At 37.3% G+C, this 26198-nt stretch overlaps 1 protein-coding gene across 1 annotated transcript; it reads left to right on the top strand.

The window, feature by feature from the left end:
- Positions 1 to 3085: 3085 nt before the first annotated feature.
- LOC131172944 (uncharacterized) lies at positions 3086 to 3667 on the top strand. The gene has a single exon (XM_058134575.1). The coding sequence runs from the start codon at positions 3086 to 3088 to the stop codon at positions 3665 to 3667; it is 582 nt and encodes a 193-aa protein (XP_057990558.1).
- The last annotated feature ends 22531 nt before the right edge of the window (positions 3668 to 26198 follow it).

The following is a 26198-nucleotide window of genomic DNA, read 5'->3' as shown; positions in this document are numbered from 1 at the left end:
CAGTAGACAGCCAGTTTTCTGATTAGGTTCTAGCTCCAGTTTTTATAGAGAGAAAAGACTTCTAATGCCTTAGGGACTCTAAAACCTAACCCTAGACATTGAATATAAATAGAAGCAGCAGAAAACAAAGTTCAGAAATCTTGAGCTGGACATTAACATCTTCACATATATATCTTCATTTTCATCATTCTCTTCAAGCCGTCTAGAAAAATAGTGTATTAGCATCAAGGAGGAGTCCTTAGCCGAAGTTCCACAAGATCAAAGCTGCAGATTCTCTTTGGTTCTTTTTTTCTATTTCTCTAGGCTGTTTTTATATTCTTTTATTTCATTTTTATTATGTTTGCTAAACTCACCATGAGTGAGTAGTTTTATGTTCTAGAATTAGGAGGGAAATGCTTGTAATCATTATTATGGACAAATATTGAGTTTTATTTATTAGATTTGAGTTTTGTTCTTTTATTCAATTTCTTGTATTTTTAATGCATGCTATGTGTTGATACCCACCTAGCTATGATCTAAGATACTAATTGAAGAATTGAAAGGTGAAGATTAGTATTAGAAAATCAGAATTTTGAACCTAGGAAATCTGACCTAGAGATTGATTGATGACCTCTGTGGAGTTCCATAATTAATCATAGATTTTAAAGGGTTTTTATTAGGACTAATCAGCAACGAAAGTAGGGTTTAGCTCTAATTGAAACACACCTTAGGTGCCTTGAGAGAGGACCTAGGATATCTTAGGATTAATTTCTATCAAAGCAATGATCCTCAATCCAATGAATAGACAAGATTACATCCATAATAAGGTTAAAGTGTAAAATATTAATTCTGGAATTGTTTTAAATAGATTGTTTCATTTTAAATTCATTATCCTTCTAGTCTTTAGTATTCAAAATAGATCAGTTTCACTCCTTTATTTTATTCGATAGCCTAGACAGTCAAAATCGCTGCATAATTTGATACTTACTAATTAAATTCCTTGTAGGATGATACTCTACTCATAACTTTATTACTTGTTAGTGATCCATACACTTGCAGGGTTGAAAAACCAGCAAATAAGTTTTTGACGCCGTTGCCAGAGAATTTAACTTTAGTAATATTAGGAGATAGGCAATTTAGCTAATTTAGGCATTTGCATTTACTATTTAATTTTGCTTGATTTGTTTTTATTCTTTTTCTCTCTCAAGTGTTTGGTTTGGTGCATGACCAAAACAAAGCCAGGGGAAGAAGTTTTAAACTTGGATCCCAAAATAGATAAAACTCTAAGAACCATCAAGAGAGAAAGGAAATGCCAAGAACAAGACCAAGGAAATCTAAAAACTCCAATCATGGCCGACAACAATAACAAGCCAAGTCTCTTCAGGGACTATGGAGCTCCATCTATCCAAAGATTCCAACTCAGTGTTACAAGACCCATAGTGGAGGCCAACAATTTTGAATTAAAACTGGCATGGCTCCAGATGATTCAACAGATCCAGTTTGGAGGTTCACCAACAGAAAATCCACATTACCACCTCCAACGCTTTCTTACCCTATGTGACACATTCAAGATGAATGGAGTCTCTGATCAAGCTATAAGACTCAGAGCATTCCCATTCTCCGTTCGAGATAGAGCAAGAAAGTGGTTACTTTCTCAACCAGCTGGAACATTCACCACCTGGGAAGACCTCTCACAAGCCTTTCTAGCAAGGTATTTCCCACCTGCTAAAACTGCAAAGTTAAGAGTTGAACTCAACACCTTTAGGCAAAAAGAAGGTGAATCACTCTATAATGCATAGCAGAGATATAAAGACTTATAGAGAGAATTCCTACACCATGGCATAGAGGATTGCCTCCTAGTTCAGAACTTCTATAATGGGCTACTGCCCTCTACAAGGAGTATAGTAGATTCAGTTGCAGAAGGTGATCTGATGGAAAAAATAGTAGAACAAGCACTTGAACTTCTAGAGAGGGTCGTGTATCACAACTATGAGTGGTCAAATGAAAGGGAAAATACAAGGAGAATAGTAGGGATCTTGGAAATGGATGCCGTAAGCATGATAAATGCCCAATTTGACCAGCTCACCAAAAGGCTTGATAGAATGCAAGCCAATGTTATAGGAATGAACAACCAACACTGCGACAACTGCAGAGGAGGGTGTATGACTTCAGAATGCAACAATTTTAATGACCTCTCTATGAAATAACTGAACTATGTGAATAATGGAGGAAACTTCTACTAGAGGCAGCTCAACAATCCATACTCAAACACTTACAACCCTGGATGGAGGAACCACCCTAACTTCTCATGGTCCAACTCGCAGAATCAGCCCATGAACAAGCAGCAAGGATACAGATCACCAGCACTCCCAGGATTTCAGAATAGAGGACAAAACCTTACACAGCCACTGCCACCTCCTCAACCTCAACAGCCTAAATCAAAGTTGACTATGGAATCCATGACGAAAGGCTTCCTAACAGCCCAATAACAGTAGAATGAAATGATAAAATAGTTAACTTCTAGAATGGATCAACTAATCACCCACAACAAGATGCTTGAAAATCAAATTACTCAGCAGGCAAGTTAAGCAAGGCTACTAGTAAATTACTAAGTCAACCAGAGATAAACCCCAAAGAACACTGTAAGGTAGTTACCTTGAGGAGTGGCCAGACATTAGAGAAGCAACAATCAGAGGGAAAATCAACTGAACAAACCTCTGATGAATCTGACAGCCAAATAGAGAAAAAAGAAGAAGAAGCTAAAAAGGAGCAGGAGGAGAAAGCAAAGAATAAAAAGAAACTACCAGAGCCATATCAACCTCCTCTACCTTTTCCCCAAAGATTCCAGAAGGCTAAACTAGATAAGCAGTTTGGAAAGTTTCTAAAAGTTTTGAAGAAGTTCTACATTAAAATTCCCTTCACATAAGCACTTTCTCAGATACCATCCTACACTAAATTCCTTAAAGAGATCCTTTCAAAGAAAAGAAAGCTGCAGGACTATGAGACTGTTGCTCTTATTGAGGAATGCAGTGCCATACTATAAAACAAACTGCTGCCAAAGCTGAAGGATCCAGAAAGCTTCTCCATACCTTGTCTTATTATCAACATGACTATAGACAAGGCACTCTATGATCTAGGTGCAAGTGTAAGTCTGATGTCTCTGTCAATATGTAAGAAGCTGGATGTAAAAGAGCTTAAACCCACAACAATTTCACTGCAACTAGCTGATCAATCTGTAAAGTACCCTGTGGGCATCCTAGAAAACATCCCCATCAAGGTGGAAAAATTCTTTATCCCATATGATTTTGTTGTACTGGAAATGGAGGAGGATGTCCAAGTTCGTATCATCCTGGGAAAACCTTTCTTGGCAACCGCCGGAGCTATCATAGATGTTAAAAATGGGCAGTTAAACCTCAAGGTAGGAGATAAAGAAGTGGGATTCAACCTGTTCAGAATAATTAAGCACAAACTTGAGCCTGATGAATGCTTAAAGGTTGATATAGTTAACAAGCAAGTTGAAGAGGAATTTCATAAAGCACATCCCGAAGATCCTATTGAAGCATGCATATTGTACAGCCTCGCCGATAATGAGAACACAGAAATTACAGCTTATGCACAATCTTTAGCAACTAATCCACCCCTACCCTTAGCTCAAGTGTTCAAGGTGGAAGAGCTAAAAGAAAAATAGCCAAAGAGCAAGTCGCAGGAAGATACTAAACAGGTAGAACTGAAACCTCTCCCCTCAAAGCTAAGGTACATATTTTTGGACTCAAATTCTAAATATTCTGTTATTATCAATGCTAGCCTATCTGAAATAGAAGAGGAAAAATTGTTAAAGGTACTTAGAACCCATAGCAAGGTTATAGGGTATAAAATTGAAGACCTGAAAGTGATTAGTCCTTCAATTTGCATGCATAGGATACCTATGCAGGAAAATAATAAACCCACTATTGAACATCAAAGGAGACTTAACCCAAACATGAAAGAAGTAGTTAAGAAAGAAATTCTAAGACTATTAGATGCAGGTATTATATACCTGATTTCTGAGAGTAAATGGGTTAGTCCAGTACATGTAGTGCCTAAGAAAGGTGGGACAACTATCATTCAAAATGTAAACAATGAACTAATCCCTACTAGAGTACTCACTAGTTAGCGCATATGCATAGATTATACGAAATTAAATAGTGCCACCAGAAAAGACCATTTTCCTCTTCCTTTCATAGACCAAATGTTAGAAAGGCTAGTAAAACATTCCTACTTTTGCTATCTAGATGGGTATTTAGGATTTTTTCAAATTCCTATTCACCCAGAAGACCAGGAAAAGACCACATTCACATGTCCTTATAGAACTTTTGCATATAGGAGAATGCCTTTTGGTCTTTGTAATGCCCCTTCTACTTTTTAAAGATGTATGATGGCCATTTTTTCCGATTATATTGAAAATATCATGGAAGTTTTTATAGATGATTTTTCTGTCTATGGAACTACTTTGGATGATGGCCTAACTAACTTATCCAAAGTGTTGCAAAGATGTGAAGAATCAAACCTAGTTCTGAATTGGGAAAAATGTCACTTCATGGTAAGGGAATGTATAGTTCTCAGGCATTTGATATCAGAAAGAGGAATTGAATTTGACAGGGCAAAAATTGAAATTATTGAAAAGATGCCACCACCAACATCAGTCAAGGGAGTGCGAAGCTTTTTGGGACATGCAGGTTTATATAGAAGATTCATTAAAGACTTTTCCAAAATAGCTAAACCCTTTACTAACTTGTTAAGTCAAGATGTTCCCTTTGATTTTGATGAGAATTACCTTGTTTCCTTTAACAGGAACAAATAAGCCTTAATTTCAGCACCAATAATGCAACCACCAGATTGGGAGCTACCATTTGAGGTGATGTGCAATGCAAGTGACTTTGTAGTTTGAGCAGTACTCGGGCAAAGAAAAGATAAAAAGCTCCATGCCATTTACTATGCCAATAAGACACTTGACGATGCACAAATCAACTATGCTACCATAAAAAAGGAAATTCTGCTAGTGGTGTTTGCAATTGACAAATTCAGATCCTATCTACTTGGATCAAAAGTCATTGTATTCACAAACTATGTTGCCATCTAGTACCTTTTGAACAAGAAAGAAGTAAAGCTAAGGCTAATTCAATGGATTTTACTCTTACAAGAATTTGACCTTGAAATTAAGGACAAAAAGGGATCCGAGAACGTAATAGTAGACCACCTCTCAAGGCTAAAACAGGAAAACACAGGGGACATTGAGGATTTCCCAATTGATGACTCATTTCCTGATGAGCAATTACTAGCATTCTCCTAAGCTCCATGGTACGCTGACTTTATTAATTATCTTGTATGCAGGGTATTGCCACCAAACATGTCTTATCAGCAAAGGAAGAAATTCCTACATGATGTCCGCTTCTACACATGGGAGGAACTTTTGCTGTACAAGAGATGTAATGATGGGTTGATAAGAAGATGCATATCTGAGGAGAAAATAGAGAGCATTCTACAACACTGCCATTCATCATTATATGGAGGACATTTTGGTACCACAAAAACAGCAGCCAAGATTTTGCAAGCAGGGTGTGATCAATGCCAAAGAACAAGGAATATCTTAAGAAGGAATGAAATGCCACTACATGGTATACTTGAAATAAAACTATTTAATGTGTGGGGAATAGACTTCATGGGCCATTCCCGACTTCCTTTGGAAATAAATATATCCTGGTTGGTGTTGATTATGTGTCAAAATGGATAGAATTAACAACCACACCAACAAATGATGCCAGAGTGGCCACAAAATTCCTTAAAAAGAACATATTCACAAGATTTAGCACACCACAAGCAATAATCAGTGATAGAGGGAGTCACTTCTGCAATCAATAATTTGAGACATTATGGAAGAAATATGGAGTGACCCATAAGATGGCAACACCTTACCATCCTCAAACCAGTGGTCAAGTAGAAGTTTTAAACAGGGAGCTAAAACATATCCTTGAAAAAATAGTTAATCGCTCAAGGAAAGACTAGTCCATGAAGTTAGATGATGCATTGTGGGCATACCGCACTGCATATAAAACTCCCATTGGAATAACACCCTTCCGCCTAGTTTATGGAAAATCCTGCCACCTTCCCATCGAACTTGAACACAAGGTCTATTGGGCAATCCAAACCCTAAACTTTAACTTAAAGGTTGTTGGTAAAAAAAGGCTTCTACAGCTCAATAAGCTGGAAGAAATCAGACAGGATGCCTATGAGAATGCCAGGATCTTTAAGGATAAGACCAAAAGATGGCATGATAGATGCATATTAAGGAAAGAAATCAAAGAAGGAGATCTTGTCCTATTGTTCAATTCGAGATTAAAACTCATTTCAGGGAAGTTGAGATTAAGATGGTCCGAACCCTTTAAGGTAACTCAGGTCTTCTCGCATGGAGTGGTAAAATTATGGAACGAAACCTCAGGTGCCTTCAAGGTTAATGGGCAGAGATTGAAGCCATACTTCTTAAGGGATAAAATTGAAGAAGGATTCACCCAATCCTACATCACCCCTCCACCTCAACAATGAAGCTGAAGAACAGTCCAGCTAATAACTATAAACAAGTGCTCTTTGGAAGGCAAACCAAACACTTTTCCTTTTGTTTTTTTTATTACTTTACTTTATGTTCTTTAATTTTTTTGAAGCTACCCCAAATCACAATTTTGCAAAAGCAAGGAACTGAAAGCAAGGGAGGAATGGAGACATCAAGTCAAAACCACGCAAGAGGAAATTGCACAAAACCGGGGAAGTAACTTTATTGCTAATTTTTATATTTATTTCATTCATAATGGTAGAAAATTTTAGCATGAAATTTTCATATATAGAGAAAATGACAGCTAGAAATTTACACAAGCCGTGTATAGGTTTTACACACCCCGTGTAACATCCTAGAACCCCAAAACTACACTTGTATAAGCTCCAGAAACTTACATGGGTTAACCCCGTGTCATGTTACACGCCCTGTGCTTCATAAATGGAGAGAAAATTTTTGAGTTTAAGGGAGACAGAGAGTTATACGGGTCCCCAAATAATTTACACGGGCCATGTAACTTAAATGTTAGAGCGACTTACGAACAAAAAGTTATACAGGTCCCCAAACAAATTTACACGGGCCGCATAACTTGGTAAAGAATAGAACTTTCGGACAGAAAGTTACACAAGTCTGAGGATTACGACCTATGTAGTGATACATGACCCGTGTATCAAGTCGCAGACATGATACCAGGGGCACGAAACGTGTGAAAACGAAGGGACAAACGACCCTTTAAATCCTCCTGACACCCCTTTAACTCCCATTCTTCCTCTCCATGCCTTTCTTTTTTTTTTAAAACCTCTCCAATCTCTATTCCCCTAACAAAAACCCAAGCTTTTTCTTCTCCTAAAAGCACCAATGGCACCTACAAAATGCCCTGCATAAAGAATGGGCTCTTCCTCAAGGCAAGGAGGACATTCCTCACCATCACCTCCCCAGCCATCACCCCAATACCCAAGAATGAGACAAGCCACACCTCCACCACCTCAACCACAACCACAATCCACACCATAACCACAACAGCAACCTCCATAGCCAGCACAAACCAAGTTCTCCATTATTTGCCCATTTCGCAATGCGCCCACTGAGACCTGTGTGCACGGCTTAACAACAGGAGGATTGCCTCCACAAAATACATGGATTTTTGGTTGCTGGAACAACTCAGCCTGCGAGAGGAGTTTGATGGGCTGCTTGACAGCATCAGATGGACTAGATTTGCCCAACTCCAATTCCCTACCTACCAGGACACCACACTGGAGTTCATTGGGAGTTTCAGGGCCACCTTATGGCCTACGGATAGAGAGGATAAAGAGAGGATCGAAATTTATCTGTTTGGCATCGATTGGGTGATGAACATGGACGAGTTTAATGCGGTGTTCGACTTTGATAGCTTCAGGTTCTAGGACATCTCGCAAAACAGGATGATCTACAATAGCGTGGATTCTGGCGCTCCATTGCCCCGAACACTAACGTCTACAACTCCAGTAAATCCAAATCCTCTGGCATCACCAACCCAACTTTACGGTATATGCACAGACTAGCTACTCACACCATCATAGGTCATAGAGACAGCTTGGGCATGGTGAATGCCAATGAGCTTTTCTTTTTATGGTGTATGGTAACAAGCCAACGATGCAGCTCTGGGTTCTTCCTATGCAACCAACTATGCCACATATCCCAGCAGCCTATATGGCACATAGTGCTTAGCGGTCTCATCATAGCCATTGCACTCCACTTTTGATTTGTCATGGGGCATCACAAGCTGCGCTCCATTCCTAGCACTGTCAGGATTGACCAGACCATCTGCATATCTATGGGGATATGTAAGAAGGTCGGCAACACATGTTTCCTCTTCGATGATGAAGGGAACGTCATCCCTCAACAGGAAGAAGCACGGGAAGACCCTGGTGAACCTTCACATGCATAGGAGGAAGCCCAAGAGCCACTCCACCATGAGTCCCCCACTCGAGTGTGTCCATATACGCCACCACTAATAGACCTCGTCCTTGCATACCTTCAGCGCATGGAGACCGCATACAACAACAGGATGCAAGCGCTCAAAGACAGTCTCTAAGAAGCATACAACAAGCTCGATACAATAATTGAGAGGCTTGATGAAGAGGGACCATCATCACCATCAGAGACTTTTTAGAGTTAGGACTATAGGATAGGTTCTTTCTTGTAAGAACTTATATGCCTTAGTCCTGCACTATGCTTATAGATCTCTATTACTTGCTTTTTGTCCAAACTTTCAATTCTTAACACATAATATGCTTTTTGATAAATTTGTGTGTCATTCCTTAATTTTGCATATTATGTTGCCATTGAGGACAATGTCAGATTTCAGTTTGGGGGCATAGATGCATTTCATGCACTGCATTCATTACATTGCATTATATCACTTAATTATATCCATATTATACTTGTGTATCAAAAATTCAGAAAATTCTACAAATTTTAAACTTTTTAAAGTAGTTTTAACTTAGAATTATAACCACAAATATTAACAAGCTAATAATTGGACTCCATAGGATTTAGGAATGAATGTATCTAGATAGGCAAAAAGGGCTTCAATATGTTGTTTGTGAAAGACTTAATCACCTTAGTGGAGCTAGACTAGTTAAACCCCTTCATAGTTATTAATTTATCACATTGAACTTGTAAAATCAAGAGAAAATTTGTGGTATACAAACAAACCTAAAAATGCCTCACCAACTCTAGAACATGTCTCTTGGACCTATCAAGGTGAAATCTTAGTATATGCTTGATAAATAGATGATTAAGGGATTCTTTGATTAGCCTTATTAAGCCTTAACCACCCCTAGTTACAATTTATCCCTTGTACCCAACTTGAGCCTATATTTTTACCTATATAATTTTCCTTGTTTACCCACAAATATTTACCTAGCCCCTAGCCTAAACACTCACCTCACCCTTTTGAGGAAGCCTAGTGTGTAAAGGATAGGTATATCAAGTGTAAAAGAAGACATGGGAAGAAGGTGTGAAAAACCAAGAAGAGTGCAAGTGTGCAATTAAAATCAAGGAAAAATTTGTCTTTCTAACCCAACAAAAGTAATGAGTGTGGGGGAAAGGATAAAAAGAGACATACATAAAAAAAAGTCCCAAAATAAGTATGCTTAGCACTATAAAGAACCCCCTCTTCCCATAAAAAAGCAGCAAAATAAACTTGGTATACTTAGAACTTTGTGCATAAAAGCTATCCTCATATTTGCATTCCCTTAAAACCCTTCATTGGTAACCAAATCATTACTCCTTAACCCCATTACAACCTCTCTAAAGACTTTTTGATCTTTTGAAAGTGTGTGCTATATTAGTGGAGATAGGGAATTGAGATGTGCCTATGGAGTTGGAATTGAGTACTTTATCACAATTATCCATAATAGAGACAAATTTGGGAGAGTAAGTGTTTCTCAACTCTATCCTGATAAAACAAATTATTTGTGACTTATTAATAGCCTTGCATAGAGGAATAACTAGTTAAAACACCATGAAGGGAGCGAAGTTTTAAGCAAGCAGCCATTGAAACCCTTATGCCTTGAAAGAAGGTAATTAGTATGAAGGTTTGAAGGAGTTCAATTATATGCATATTAAATTTATGGTTATGTTTCTAAGTTCTCCCCTAAAATGTGTTCTAAAAAGTTTTGATTTACTTGAGGATAAGCAAAAGTTTGAATTTGGGGGTATTTTATATACTTGTATTTTATAGATGTTTTTAAGTACAGCATTTCATAGCAATTAGATAGGTAATTTCATGCATAATTACCAAATTCATTAACATTTGTAAATTCGTCTCTCTGCACTGAATTCTATTTTTTCTACATATTTCCAAGTGTTTTGAAGAAGTTCCAAAGCATAGGAGTAAAGAAGGAGGCTTGGAAATGTGACACCCCTTACCCGACTACAGTGTAACCGAGCAAGTTATGCCACTCAGTGTGCCGGAGCACTCTATTTTATCTTAATTCATTTTTATCGTAGTTTTGAATATAACTTCTGAAATATAATAAATTTAAGCCGTTTATCGAAATTATTATTTATTTGAGGTTCCGAAAATTTTAAAAGAAAATCCGGCGGAGTACCAGCTAAAAATGGAGAAAACAGTTCTTCGGAACCTGTGAAAAACACTTCCAATATTCACATTCAATCATTTCCAAACTCCAATATCAAAATCTCATCAATATTTCTCAATTTCAGTTCTCAACATTTGTCAACCATTCATTTCTCAATCATTCATCCATCTCATATGATACCATGCATATATGATAGATAAACATTCACTTTTCCATTTACAACCACACTTTTCATTATTTATATGAATATCAAAATATATTACATAAGTTCAAATACATATGAGAAAATAAAATCAATTACAAAATACCAAAATGACATCTAGCGTCCTACCAATGCACTGCTGACAGTGAGGTGACACAGACACTATGCAGAATCGTGAACCGCCTTTGCCGAATCTGTGGTCTCATCGGCGCTCTGTCAATCTTTCGCACCTACGCGTTGCAAAAGCGACGCGCTAAGCATAAAGCTTAGTGGTGCAAATAATAAAATAGAAAGAAATAATATGCAATATAAAAATCATAATTTCTTAGCCATTGTGTTCATAAGAACTGAATAATTACCAACTTAGTGTTTAGTCGAGGGCTAATTACGTTTTATGATATTAACTTCTTCATGAATTTTAAGTTTTCATTGTATTCTATCGTAATCATTCCTTATATTTAGTTTTCGTATTTTCTTTAACAACCAGTTCAATTACAGTTATACTTTTCCATGCCCAAGTAACCTATACAAATTGACCGGACTGGATAAACGGGTAAACTAGCACTGGGTACCGTGTACTGTGCGTCACACCATCGGTCACAATGTGTCTCCCGGTGTGCAAACAGAATGGCTAATAAGCCATATAAGCAATAAGGCATAAAGCCAAGTAAAACATCATAATCAGTATAGCCATAGGCTATCACATCACAGAATGGCAATGAAGCCATACATCATACGCAGTACTGCTATCAGAACCCTATTGGCATGCCAACCTATCCAAACCAATCACATTAGGCCTACTAGGGCATCTGATACTTTTGAATTCTTCAATTTTTGAATTTCAAGTTTTTATGTCACTATTCACTTCAATAGTCAACAAAAAGTTGACTTTTGCATAGAACATAGGTGCATTGGTTTTAACACTCCCAATGTACCCCATTTTGCATTTAAAACTTGTTAGTTTTGGTCACTTTCTCAAAGCTTAGGTCATTTTGGCAAAATTGCCAATTTTTGGTTTTGGTGTCACTATTCACCATTGGTCAACAAAAATGTTGACTTTTAGAATAAAAATGTGTACATTGACTTTGGCACTCCCAACATACCACATTTGGTGTTTAAAACTTGTTGGCATTAAGTGTTAATACCATTCCAAAGTGTAACTCAACACAAGCAGAATTTTCAATTTTGGTGAGTCAACTTCACTGTTCCATTGGACACTGTTACTGTGGGAATTTGAAGAAATGTAAAACATGAAAGTTATTCTTTATTTTGTCTAGTTGAATTTCCTTTTTTGAATCACTCCATTTGGAGTTTTGTAGCTCCAGATATAGCCCAAAAACCCAAGCTGGCCGGATTGCCAAATCTGCAGATTTACCATATCTACAGTAACATGAACAGTGACTGCCATAGCCATTTGGGTTAGGTTCTGGCCATAATTTGGGGTAGGTTCCTTCATGAAAGTTGTTTGTCTATGTCTTAACTTGTTGCTGTAAAAATTTCAGGTCAATTGACCAAATCTACAGTGAGTTATGGCCAAATGAACTGTTCATTTGGTCAATTCTGCAGAGGCAGTTTCAGGGTTCCGGATTGGGGCCAAGTTTTGGTCCTCTTGCTTTGGTCTTTTGGGCATGGTTTCTTCAGCAAAAATGTGCCATTATAAGCCTAGTTTCATGTCCAATTGGCCAAACACCAATTGGACTAGCACAGCCCAAGTTATGGCAGTGCAAAGGGACTGAATTTTCATCCCTATGTCATCCTAGGGCAGTTTATACCTTGACTTTGCCCTACCATTTTTCAGTCCATTTAATGGTTAACTCACCTAAAATGGTCACTAATTGACCATTAAAATGTTCTCTAATAATTTCCTAAGCTAAGTCACAATTTCACCTTTCCAAACCCTAATTCAAATTCATGGTTTATGCCATGTATCTTAGTAACTACCAATGCATTGCTTATATGTTTATAACTTCAACATGGTTTCTATTTCACTCTAAGCTCATCAAATACACTTCCCCCTATTCCATAGCTAGGGCAGCCGAAATTCAAGATGTTATACACATAAGTTTTTGTTAATTTAAATCACAATCCTTACTAGTTTCAAGTCCCAAACCATGAAAATAAAGAGTTTAATGGATATAGGTGCACTAACCTCAAGTGGCAGAATTTTCCAAGCCCTTAAACCTCACTTTCTTTCTCCTTCTTGGCTTCCCAAAAGCTTTAGCAAGGTGCTAGGTAAATTTTAGTGAAGGGTTTCTAGGGTTTTAGGGTGAATTGAAGAGGAAATTGAAGGTTTGAAGTGAACATCAATTGAGGTCTCTCTTTCTTTCTCTCTCTCTTTCTTTTGGTGTGGCTGTTATGGAAGAAGAGGCTGCTCACGTTTTTTTTGGTCTTCCTTGGTCTTTATTTACCTCTTTTATTAGTTAGATAAATGATAGTTTAAATGTGATTGGTGGCCAATTTTAAATGACATCACATTGATGTCATAATTTGCATATATTGTATTTTTCTTTTCTTTTCATCACTATTAACTTTCAATTCATTTTTCATCAATATTAATTCATATTTTAGTTCCTAATAATTATTTACTTAACTGGACAAGTCGGTCAAAAATCACCTTCAAGGCGAAATGACCAAAATGCCTTCCGCTTGGCTTAACGGGTCAAAATTGGTCTGCACTGATTGAAAAATTTTTCTAGGTATTTTCTTGGCATTCTAATGCCATGGGAACCTCAATAACCCTTCTCTGGAGTCCCAAAAATTATTTTATAATTTTTCCCCCGAGTCTAAGGCTCCTCGTTGCGAGAACCGCAACTTACCTCTGGTTACCCATCGCTTGGGCACCTTCTTTTGACTTAATCAGATTTTATTTCTAAAATTATTACTAAATTTTTCTAATTAATATTTGAGTTAATTATGGTCCTCACTTTGATTTGAATATTTTTCCGGACGTTCTAGCTGTCCGACCGACACCGATCACGAATAAAGAGAATGTACGGAGTTGCTACCGGGAGGGTGTTACAACTCTTCCCCTCTAATTTAAATTTCGTCCTCGAAATTTACTTGACTTAAGTAATCGGGGAGTTACTACCTCCTTGTTTCTTCACTTCCTTGTATTGCCTCATCAGTGTCTGGGTTTGGCTCTTCCTGAGCTTCCATTGCATATACTTGTGGTGCCACCCTGACTTCGGGCTTTTCAACGATCTCAGAAACAATCTTCTGTGAAATGTCAGCTGTTTCTGCTCTACCCGATCTTTTACCCCTTTGAACCATAGGGGAAGGTCCATCAACTTGTACCGGAGCTATTAAACCACTCCTCTGAGGGCAATCTCTTATGAAATGATCCGTAGCCCCACACTTGAAACACTCTCCAGTTAACAGTCGACACTCCCCTCTGTGTCTTCTACCACAATGCATACATTCAGGCACTGGGGTTGATCCCCTTGTTATTGTGCCCGAGGAACTAGCTATAGAGATTCCAATCTGGCCTCTGTGGCCCTGTGTCTGATCTTGTGAACTAGGACCCTTAAACTTCTTACTATCAGTTGGTATATTTGATTGTCCTGGTCGAAATTCCCTCTTACGCTGCCTATCTTTCCTATTTTGTTCATTTATTCTCACTTTCTCCACTTTTAATGCAGCTTCCACTAACTTAGTGAAGTCAGTGATTCCCAAGGCAGTGAGCTGAATCTTGATGTTGTCATTTAGTCCCTCTTCAAATCTTTTACATCTTTCAGCTTCATTAGGGACTATCTCCCTTCCATAGCGGCTCAATCTTACGAATTCCTTCTCATATTCGGCCACTGACAACCTGTCTGCCTCGGAGTTAATAAACTCTCTTCTTCTCTCTTCCAGGTATACAGTACCCACATATTTCTTCTTGAATTCTGAAAGAAAGAAGTCCCAAGTTACAGCTTCTATCTGCACTTCACTGGACACCGTGTCCCACCACTCATAGGCATCATCTTGTAACAGGGATACAGCAGCTTCCAGGTTTTGCTCTGGAGTGCAGTGGAGTTGTTTTAGGACTCTACCTGTTCTGTTCAACCAATTCTCAGCTGCAACAGAGTCATCTTCTCTCTTGCCATAGAAATCCACTGCCCCAAATTTTCTTAACCTTTCCAGGTGTGACTTCTGCTGTGGAGCTGGTGGTGGTGGTGGTCGTGCTGGCATTACTCCGGCCATTTGTCTAAAGAAGTCGGCCATTTATTGGAACATGGCCTGTGGAGGCTGAGTAGGCTCTGCTTGAGCTGGCGGAGCAGATTCTCTCATGCCCCCAGTCTCAGCTGCTGCAGGTGGAGCATGACTTTCCACTTCCTCCTCAACGGCTCTCTGAGATGAAGGGTCCATATCCTATTCAAAATAAGAAAGATAAACAGATCTGCATTAGTGTCACCTCGACTCTTACAAATGCAATGCATGGTATGGACTCAATCTAGGCCCAGAAACGCCTAAACCGTGCTCTGATACCACTAAATGTGACACCCCTTACCCGACTACAGTGTAACCGAGCAAGTTATGCCACTCAGTGTGCCGGAGCACTCTATTTTATCTTAATTCATTTTTATCGTAGTTTTGAATATAACTTCTGAAATATAATAAATTTAAGCCGTTTATCGAAATTATTATTTATTTGAGGTTCCGAAAATTTTAAAAGAAAATCCGGCGGAGTACCAGCTAAAAATGGAGAAAACAGTTCTTCGGAACCTGTGAAAAACACTTCCAATATTCACATTCAATCATTTCCAAACTCCAATATCAAAATCTCATCAATATTTCTCAATTTCAGTTCTCAACATTTGTCAACCATTCATTTCTCAATCATTCATCCATCTCATATGATACCATGCATATATGATAGATAAACATTCACTTTTCCATTTACAACCACACTTTTCATTATTTATATGAATATCAAAATATATTACATAAGTTCAAATACATATGAGAAAATAAAATCAATTACAAAATACCAAAATGACATCTAGCGTCCTACCAATGCACTGCTGACAGTGAGGTGACACAGACACTATGCAGAACTGTGAACTGCCTTGCCGAATCTGTGGTCTACTGGCGCTCTGTCCAATCTTCAGTACCTACGCGTTGCAAAAGCGACGCGCTAAGCATAAAGCTTAGTGGTGCAAATAATAAAATAGAAAGAAATAATATGCAATATAAAAATCATAATTTCTTAGCCATTGTGTTCATAAGAACTGAATAATTACCAACTTAGTGTTTAGTCGAGGGCTAATTACGTTTTATGATATTAACTTCTTCATGAATTTTAAGTTTTCATTGTATTCTATCGTAATCATTCCTTATATTTAGTTTTCGTATTTTCTTTAACAACCAGTTCAATTACAGTTATACTTTTCCATGCCCAAGTAACCTATACAAATTGACCGGATGGATAACGGTAAACTAGCACCGGGTACTGTGTACCTCGTGGCCACACACCATCGGTCACAATGTGTCTCCGGCAGGTAAACAGAATGGCTAATAAGCCATATAAGCAATAAGGCATAAAGCCAAGTAAAACATCATAATCGGTATAGCCATAGGCTATCACATCACGTAATGGCAATGAAGCCATACATCATACGCAGATCGCTATCGTAACCCTATTGGCATGCCAACCTATCCAAACCAATCACATTAGGCCTACTATGGAATCTGATTCTTTTGATTTATTCAATTTTTTAATTTAAAGTTTTTTTGTAAGTAGTCTCTTCAATAGACAACAAAAAGTTGACTTTTGCATATAAAATAGGTGCATTGGTTTTAACACTCTCAAAGTAACCCAATTAGCATTTAAAACTTGTTAGTTATGGTTACTATATCAAAGATTAGGTAATATTGTCAAAAATGCCAATTTTTGGTTTTGGTGTCACTATTCACCATTGGTAAACAAAATTGTTGACTTTTAGAATAAAAATGTGTACATTGACTTTGGCACTCCCAACATACCACATTTGGTGTTTAAAACTTGTTGGCATTAATTGTTAAGACCATTCCAAAGTGTAACTCAACACAAGCAGAATTTTCAATTTTGGTGAGTCAACTTCACTGTTACATTGGACACTGTTATCGTGGGAATTTGAAGAAATGTAAAACATGATATTTATTCCTTTTTTTGTCTAGTTGAATTTCCTTTTTGAATCACTCCATTTGGAGTTTTGTAGCTCAGATATAGCCCAAAACCCAAGCTGGCCGGATTGCCAAATCTAGATTTACCATATCTACAAGAACATGAATGTGACTGCCATTGCCATTTGGGTTAGGTTCGGGCCATAATTTGGGGTAGGTTCCTACATGAAAATTGTATGTCTATGTCATAACTTGTTCCTGTAAAAATTACAGGTCAATAGACCAAATCTACAGTGAGTTATGGCCAAATGAACTGTTCATTTGGTCAATTTCGCAGAGGCGCTGTGGTTCCGGATTGGGGCCAAGTTTTGGTCCTCTTGCTTTGGTCTTTTGGGCATGGTTTCTTCAGCAAAAATGTGCCATTATAAGCCTAGTTTCATGTCCAATTGGCCAAACACCAATTGGACTAGCACAGCCCAAGTTATGGCAGTGCAAAGGGACTGAATTTTCACCCCTATGTCTTGTCCTAGGCGCTTTATACCTTGACTTTGCCCTACCATTTTTCAGTCCATTTAATGGTTAACTCACCTAAAATGGTCACTAATTGACCATTAAAATGTTCTCTAATAATTTCCTAAGCTAAGTCACAATTTCACCTTTCCAAACCCTAATTCAAATTCATGGTTTATGCCATGTATCTTAGTAACTACCAATGCATTGCTTATATGTTTATAACTTCAACATGGTTTCTATTTCACTCTAAGCTCATCAAATACACTTCCCCCTATTCCATAGCTAGGGCAGCCGAAATTCAAGATGTTATACACATAAGTTTTTGTTAATTTAAATCACAATCCTTACTAGTTTCAAGTCCCAAACCATGAAAATAAAGAGTTTAATGGATATAGGTGCACTAACCTCAAGTGGCAGAATTTTCCAAGCCCTTAAACCTCACTTTCTTTCTCCTTCTTGGCTTCCCAAAAGCTTTAGCAAGGTGCTAGGGTAAATTTTAGTGAAGGGTTTCTAGGGTTTTAGGGTGAATTGAAGAGGAAATTGAAGGTTTGAAGTGAACATCAATTGAGGTCTCTCTTTCTTTCTCTCTCTCTTTCTTTTGGTGTGGCTGTTATGGAAGAAGAGGCTGCTCACGTTTTTTTTGGTCTTCCTTGGTCTTTATTTACCTCTTTTATTAGTTAGATAAATGATAGTTTAAATGTGATTGGTGGCCAATTTTAAATGACATCACATTGATGTCATAATTTGCATATATTGTATTTTTCTTTTCTTTTCATCACTATTAACTTTCAATTCATTTTTCATCAATATTAATTCATATTTTAGTTCCTAATAATTATTTACTTAACTGGACAAGTCGGTCAAAAATCACCTCCGAAGGCGAAATGACCAAAATGCCTTCCGTTTGGCTTAACGGGTCAAAATTGGCTGTACCGATTGAAAAATTTTTCTAGGTATTTTCTTGGCATTCTAATGCCATGGGAACCTCAATAACCCTTCTCTGGAGTCCCAAAAATTATTTTATAATTTTTCCCCCGAGTCTAAGGCTCTCGCTATAGAACCGCAACTTACCTCTGGTTACCCATCGCTTGGGCACCGGCTCTTTTGACTTAACTGTATTTTATTTCTAAAATTTTTACTAAATTTTTCTTATTAATATTTGAGTTAATTATGGTCCCTCACTTTGATTTGAATATTTTTCCGGACGTTCTAGCTGTCCGGACCGACACCGGTCACCGGAACAGTAGAATGTACGGAGTTGCTACCGGGAGGGTGTTACAGGAAAACTCAAGGAAAGAAGATTATTGCTGATACAAAGTACAAGGGTCGTGTAACTAAACCACAGACCCATGTAACCTTCTGCCAGAAGAAAACCAAAGAAGTCAGATAAGAAACACAGTACACGGGCCGTGTAACAAGACCAGTGTAACCTCCTGAGATCCATGTAAGATTCTGCCTAGCAAAGCTCGAAGAGTTCCTGGAAGAGCAATAGTACACAGGCCGTGTAATCAGACCCGTGTAAATAGCAGAGGCCCGTGTAAACTCTTGCCCCGACACAAGATGCAAACTTCAAGCTCTAGTAAGTTACACGGCCCTGGGCCTTGTAGTGACACACGAGCTACGTATCAGCTGACAGCCAGTTTTCTGATTAGGTTCAAGCTCCAGTTTTTATAGAGAGAAAAGACTCCTGATGCCTTGGGGACTCTAAAACATAACCCTAGATATTGAATATAAATAGAAGCAATAGAAAATAGAGTTTTAAAATCTCGAGTTAGACATTAACATCTTCACATATACATCTTCATATTCATCATTCTCTTCAAGCTGTCTAGAAGAATAGTGCATTAGCATCAAGGAGGAGTCCTCAGTCGAAGTTTCACAAGATTAAAGCTGCAGATTCTCTTCGGTTATTTTGTTCTATTTCTCTAGGCTGTTTTTATGTTCTTTTATTTCATTTTTATTATGTTTGCTAAACTCACCATGAGTGAGTAGTTTTTATATTCTGAAATTAAGAGAGTAGCGCTTGTAATCATTATTATGGACAAATATTGAGTTTTATTTATTGGATTTGAGTTTTGTTCTTTGATTCAATTTCTTGCATTCTTAATACATGCTATGTGTTGGTACCAACCTAGCTATAATCTAAGATACTAATTAAAAAACTAAAAGGTGAAGATTGGTATTAGAAAATCAAGATTTTGAACCTAGAAAATCTGACCTAGAGATAGGCTGATGACCTTTGTGGAGTTCCATAATTAATCATAGATCTTAAAGGATTTTTATTAGGACTATTCAGCAACGAAAGTAGAGTTTAGTTCTAATTGAGACACACCTTAGGTGCCTTGAGAAAGGACCTAAGATATCTTAAGATTAATTTCCATCAAAGCAACGATCCTCAATCCAATGAATAGACAAGATTACATCCATAATAAGGTTAAAGTGTGAAATCTTAATTCTAAAATTATTTTAAATAGATTGTTTCATTTTAAATTCATTATCCTTCTAGTCTTTAGTATTTAAAATAGATTAGTTTCACTCCCTTATTTTATTTGGTAGCCTAGACAGTTAAAATTGCTGTGTAGTTTGATACTTACTAATTAAATTCCTCGTGGGACAATACTCTACTCACTACTTTATTACTTGTTAGCGATCAGTGTACTTGCATGGTTGAAAAACCAGCAAACAATCCGCACTTGGACTCATCATATGATACCATCCTAGGAACACTAAGGTAGATGCACCTCCTACATGATGGTGTGGGCATGAGTCTAATTCAACTCTTTAAGAAGGAGACACACTAAAGGATTTGGGGGGCACCAACCCATAGCTCCCTGGGAGAGGCTCATACTATTGGCATAATGTCTACCATATCTTCCGACCATGGTTCTTTTAAGGAAAAGAAACAAAGTGATGATGATGAATAGCCTATAGAAGAGTACGCCAAGTCACTAGCCATTATGCCTTGTAAGAGGCCAATGGGGAAACACCAAGCATAATGAAGCACCTAAAGTTGATTCACGGCCTCTCCTTAGCTGACCCATGGCCTCAAATGGCCGATTCCATGACTTTTTCTTAGGACCCCTGCAATCAATGTAAAGACAAAGCTGATATAACGGCTAACATGTTATAGCATTCATTCATATGTAATCAGGTAGACAAAAGGTTAATGTAACAAGTAGGCTTTATGACAACTTCTATTCATAAATAAAAGTTGAAACATAGCTTATTATTCAACAAATATTCAAGTATTTATATGTATGCTAAATTTATTATATCAAGATATAACAACTACAGCATGCAGAAAAATTCTTAGAGGAAGCTTGGAGTGTTTGATACTAGCACTTGACGAAGAAGCGCCAGGGACCCATATCTATATTTTTTATGTCTAAGTTCTATAAAAATAAAAACCAATAAATGAAGTTAAGCACCTATGAAAAGCACCCGAGGATATTAGCTCTTCAAGTATATAGCAGTCTTAAGAGACCATAGGTACTTACAGGTTCTTTAACAAGAATGAATAAAGGCTAAGCACTTACAGAAGTACCTGTAGAGGTACCAAGTTCTAGGTACTTGTAGAGATACCTGCAAAGGCACCTATCAAGACACTTGCGAATCAATAAAGATACCTAGTTAGTAAATATTTTGATAGAGCCTCCTCTGCAATACAAACATCCATAAAATTGGCTTTTTAATATTTTCCCATTTCCAACACAATGATCAAACACAACCTACATAAAGCTTACATATATAATAACAAAGTCTAAAAATTACCTCCAGTAGTGTGAGAAAATAAGTTGTTACTAGGCATAGGAAAAACTAGTGGAGTATAGACACACAAGGTAGTAATGGAAGGAGTAGCACTCAATCCAGGGCACTACTGTTGATGGGTGAGAACTATGGTACTGTCAGGAGTAGCTACGGAGCTATAAGTACCTGTGTCACACCTTACCCCTCTGTAAGGCATAACATGATCCCGTAGAATACCTAATGAACTACCGAACTTCACCTACCGATAACTCATTAAGTACCCTACAAGGGATTTTAAAACAATTTTCTTATCTTTGACAAGTGGTGAGCATTTCTAATGAGTATTTAAAACATTTAGTTGAAATTAAAACTAATTAATATTTTTGGCCATTTTAGTTTTCCGCAAATTTGATAAAAATTTTGACAGAGTTTCCTCTGTATTTTGAGAAAACCGTTCTTCGAATACCTGTAAAAAGCACTTCTAAAAGATTTTCTCAACCACTACTTCGGTTTCACAATCAAACTCAATCAATTTATCAAAATTCACAAGTTCAATAATTCTCAAAATCACAATCAATATCATTCATATTTCATTAAAAACAAAATAATTTATACATAACCTTACAAATTTATATCAAAAGAAACACAAACTAAACTTTATTACAAACTTCATACAAATTTGTGTACAAGCTGCTCAAGACCCATTTTTACATGTCCATACATTTATGTGCAATATATACATCAAAAGAAGTATTTACGATTAGGGTATAAATTATACCGAAGGCTTCAAACGATGACTTCACACACCTCAAGACTAATCTGCTGCTCCTCTAATCTCTGTATCTGCAAAGAATAAAGCTATCACGAGTACTAAGACTCGATGGTGCACAATATAATAAAATAATCTTTATGCAAAACTTAAAGCACATTCATTCAAAATTTGATTAAACATGAAAATTAAATACAATCATGCATTGTAAGATTTTACATGTAAACCAAGTTTATTTCAAAGTATCAAAACACATTTCATAAAACCCACGCTTAAATCATGCCATTCAAACAAATAGAATCTCAATAGCCGAGGCTAAAGAGAAATCACATCACAAGGCTAGCTAGCTCAAATATATGGATATCCATTCACATCCTCTTCTACTGGCACACCTCAACACTTCTCCAGAGAAGGAATCAAAATTCGAAACTAATTACCCCCACTAGTCGTGCTAGTGAGGTGTTCAAATATGTGGTCATGACACTGTGGTTTCAAAACTTATCTTAACAATTTGCTAAACATTTTCTTTTCAAATATACATAATAACTTTCAACAATTTAGATCAACATCATAAGAATGTCATAATCCAATATTTCACATTATTTAAAACGATATGCAAAAGATGATTATAAAAGTATATGTTGTGCACAAACCTCAAACAAGTCGTCCCTTAGCCTCGACTCGGTTCCTCGGGTTCCTTCCCGATATTCTTTTCAACTGAAACACACAATTTTACAATGTTTCAGTACTAGAACTTAAAATAAATCCAAAATAAACTTAACTTCACATTTAGCTAGCTCTAACGTGTTAAATTCGACGTTCTCGAAATTTTGTGTTTCGGTTACTATTCACTGCACTATTCAAGTCAAATTATTGACTTTCTAAGGCTTAATGGGTATGGGAACTCCAACTTCACCCACATACCACATTTTGGTCACCAAACTTGTTGGTTTTGGTCATTTGTTTAAAGCTTAGGTCATTTTGGCAAAATTGCCAATTTTTGGTTTTGGTTTTCCGAAGTTGCACTATTCCATTGGTCGATCTACTGTTGGAATTTGACAAAACTTCCTTCATAGAAAATGTTCCTTATTGTCTTAAGTGTATTCTCATTTTTGGATCACCTCAATCGGAGTTTTGTAGCTCAAGTTATGGCCAAAATAAGTTTACTGTTCACGTGCACTGTTCATACTGCAATTTAGGTGCTGGCAGATTTTTGGTCCAACTTTGGTCAATTGTTTGATCAAGTTAAGTTCATAATTCGGTCTCACTTTCTTCATATGAAATGTTGTACTATGTCTTAGGTTTCCATCGATTCAAGAATCGCCTAAATCCGAGTTTTCTGGAGAGAGTTATAGCCCTCCAAACATTGCTGCTCAATGAAAATTCTGCAGAATTTCAGTACAGAAATTTTAACTTTGCTCAATGATTTGAATGAGTTAATGGCCTAATTTGGGTTGGTGTTCTTCATGAAAGTTTTAGGTCTATATCATATCTAATTGCTGGCAAAATTTCAGGTCAATTTGACCTACCTAGCTCGAGTTATGACCAAATGAACAGTTACTGTTCATTTGGTCAGTTTTATGCAGTGGCAGCCTGCAATCAACTCACTTTGGTCAATTGTTTCACCAAGTTTTGGTCAGTTTTTGGCCATGGTTCCTTAATGAAAATTGTGCTCTTTTATGTCTATTTTCATCTCCAATTGGTGGCATATCAATTGGGCTTGTAAAATTTGAGTTTTGGTCCTTCAAAGTGGGTTTGGTCATGCTGCCAGCAGCATGACCATTAACCTCCGAATTTAGTTTTCATTCCTATCATTCCCACACAACTTATTTGGTCATAATTGACCATTATTTCATTTCACAATAGGTTAAACATGCCATTTATGCATTTCTCCAAATTTTGGTCCATAAACCCTAGCATTGAAACCTTAATCTCACTAACTCTTGCATTTAACTACTTCTAATAATTTTAATGTTAATCATTTCACTAAGTAAAGCTTCTAAACTCACTCAATTGCATCATATTCATGCAAACCACACTCCTCTCAAGCTGCCCAAAATTTCAATTTAATTCTTTCCCCATATTTGTTTCATTTAAATCAAGTTATTAGCTCACTTAATTACCTAAACATGCATTTGAATGGAAAAGTAACAATTTAACATACTAACCTTTTGTTAAAGCTTCAAAACCCTATCTTTAATTCTTCTTTCTTCTTGTAATCTCCTTCTTAAGTTGCAATAACAAGCTCTAGGGTGGTTTTTAAGAGAGTTATTTGGATTAAGTGAAGAAAATTAAGCTTAAATGTAAGCTTAAATGGAGGACCATTCATGGAGGAATTTGGGAGGAAAGTGGGGTGGCAAGGAAGAAGAAAATCCTAATTTTTTTCCTTTGGTTTCCTTTACACGTTTTTTTTTTTTTTTTTGGCTTATGGAAGACCCCTAATTCCCAAATTAAATAATTCAATTTATTACTTTAGTTATGACATCATGCATGATGTCATAACTTTTGACTTTTTCATTTTCATCTCTTTTTCTTTTTTTTTTTTTTCTATTAGTTCTTTAATTTAATTCTCGATTCCGAAATTTTCTTTTCTCCGATTTTATTTGGATTAGGTCAGAGTCACTCTGGTCAATTGACCAAATTGCCCTCACTGCTCATCCGGTTTGTAAATAATCCAATATTTCTTCCGGCTCCTCGACCTAATTATTTGACCGACTTAACGATTCTTTTTCATGATTTTCTTTTCCATTGTGTTCATAAGGGTCCTAAGGACCGCAGTCACTACTTTTACGGTTCAAAATTTGAGTTTAAAACGACTTCGATGCGTTCAGGAGGTCACTCATCGTGACTCTCTCGTTTAACCTCTTATGTTTTGTTTTTCTTATTTATAGTTAACTAATTAAACATTACTAATTATTTGTGTTTATGGCTTCTCAAGTTGTCTTAAGTGTGGCCCTAATCCCATTAATTGTCCGGACCGACACCGGTCTCGAATGATGAAATATACTGTGCTATATAACGGGGTGTTACAATTCTCCCCTCTTAAATAAATTTCGTCTCAAATTTTACTCGTATCAATCTCTCGAACATTTGTGGGTGTTGTCTCCTCATGTCCTCCTCTCGCTCCCAAGTAGCTTCTTGGCCCGAATGATGGTTCCACAAAGACTTTTACCAACGGTATCCGCTTATTCCGTAGTCGCTTCACCTCATAAGCGTAATCTTTATGGGTTCTTCTTCATATGTGAGGTCCGGATTCACTTCTATTTCTTCTCTTGGTAGTACATGAGATGGGTCCGATCGATACCTCCTCAACATAGACACATGGAAGACATTATGTATCTTTTCCAACTCGAGGTAGTGCCAACCGATATGCCAAAGGACCCACTCTTTCCGTAACCTCATATGGCCCAATGAAACGAGGACTCGCTTTCCCCTTTCTCGCGAATCTCATAATTCTCTTCCAAGGAGAAACTTTGAGGAAAACTTTCTCACCCACTGCATACTCAATATCCCTTCTTTTTAAATCAATATAGGACTTCTGACGGTCTGATGCAGTCTTAAGTCGATCTCGGATCACCTTGATTTTCTCTTCAGTTTGTTGAACAATTTCGGGTCCAATCATCTTTCTTTCACCCACGTCATCCCAACACAACGGGTTCTACATTTTCTGCCATACAAAGCTTCATATGGAGGCATCCCAATGCTTGATTGGTAGCTGTTGTTGTAAGCAAACTCAATCAAAGGCAAGTGTGTATCCCAACTACCCTCAAACTCAATAACACAAGCCCGTAGCATATCCTCCAAGATCTGAATTACCCTCTCAGATTGGCCATCTGTCTGTGGGTGGAATGTCGTACTGAAGTTCAATCTAGTTCCTAGGGCTCTCTGAAGACTACCCCAGAATCTAGAAGTGAACCTAGGATCTCTGTCTGATACGATAGATACTTGCACTCCATGCAATCTCACACTCTCATCGATGTACAACCGCCAATCTGGCCCAAATTGTAGTCCATCCGAATCGCGTAAAATGAGCAGATTTAGTCGATCACAACAATGACCCAAATCGCATCATGACTCTTTTGTGTCCTCGGAAGTCCCATCACAAAATCCATCGTTATTCTCTCCCATTTCCACTGCATCGTAGTGGATGTAACAACCAGTGGTACTTGATGCTCTGCCTTCACTTGTCGACAAGTTAGGCATTTGGATACAAACTCGCCACATCTCTCTTCA

Source organism: Hevea brasiliensis, chromosome 14 (assembly GCF_030052815.1).
Source record: "Hevea brasiliensis isolate MT/VB/25A 57/8 chromosome 14, ASM3005281v1, whole genome shotgun sequence".
Lineage (NCBI taxonomy): Eukaryota > Viridiplantae > Streptophyta > Magnoliopsida > Malpighiales > Euphorbiaceae > Hevea > Hevea brasiliensis.
This window is presented reverse-complemented; position numbering and strand designations above follow the sequence as displayed.

Coding starts and splice junctions, on each gene's coding strand:
- LOC131172944 (XM_058134575.1), top strand. CDS start 3,086: ATGACTATAGACAAGGCACTCTATGATCTAGGTGCAAGTGTAAGTCTG.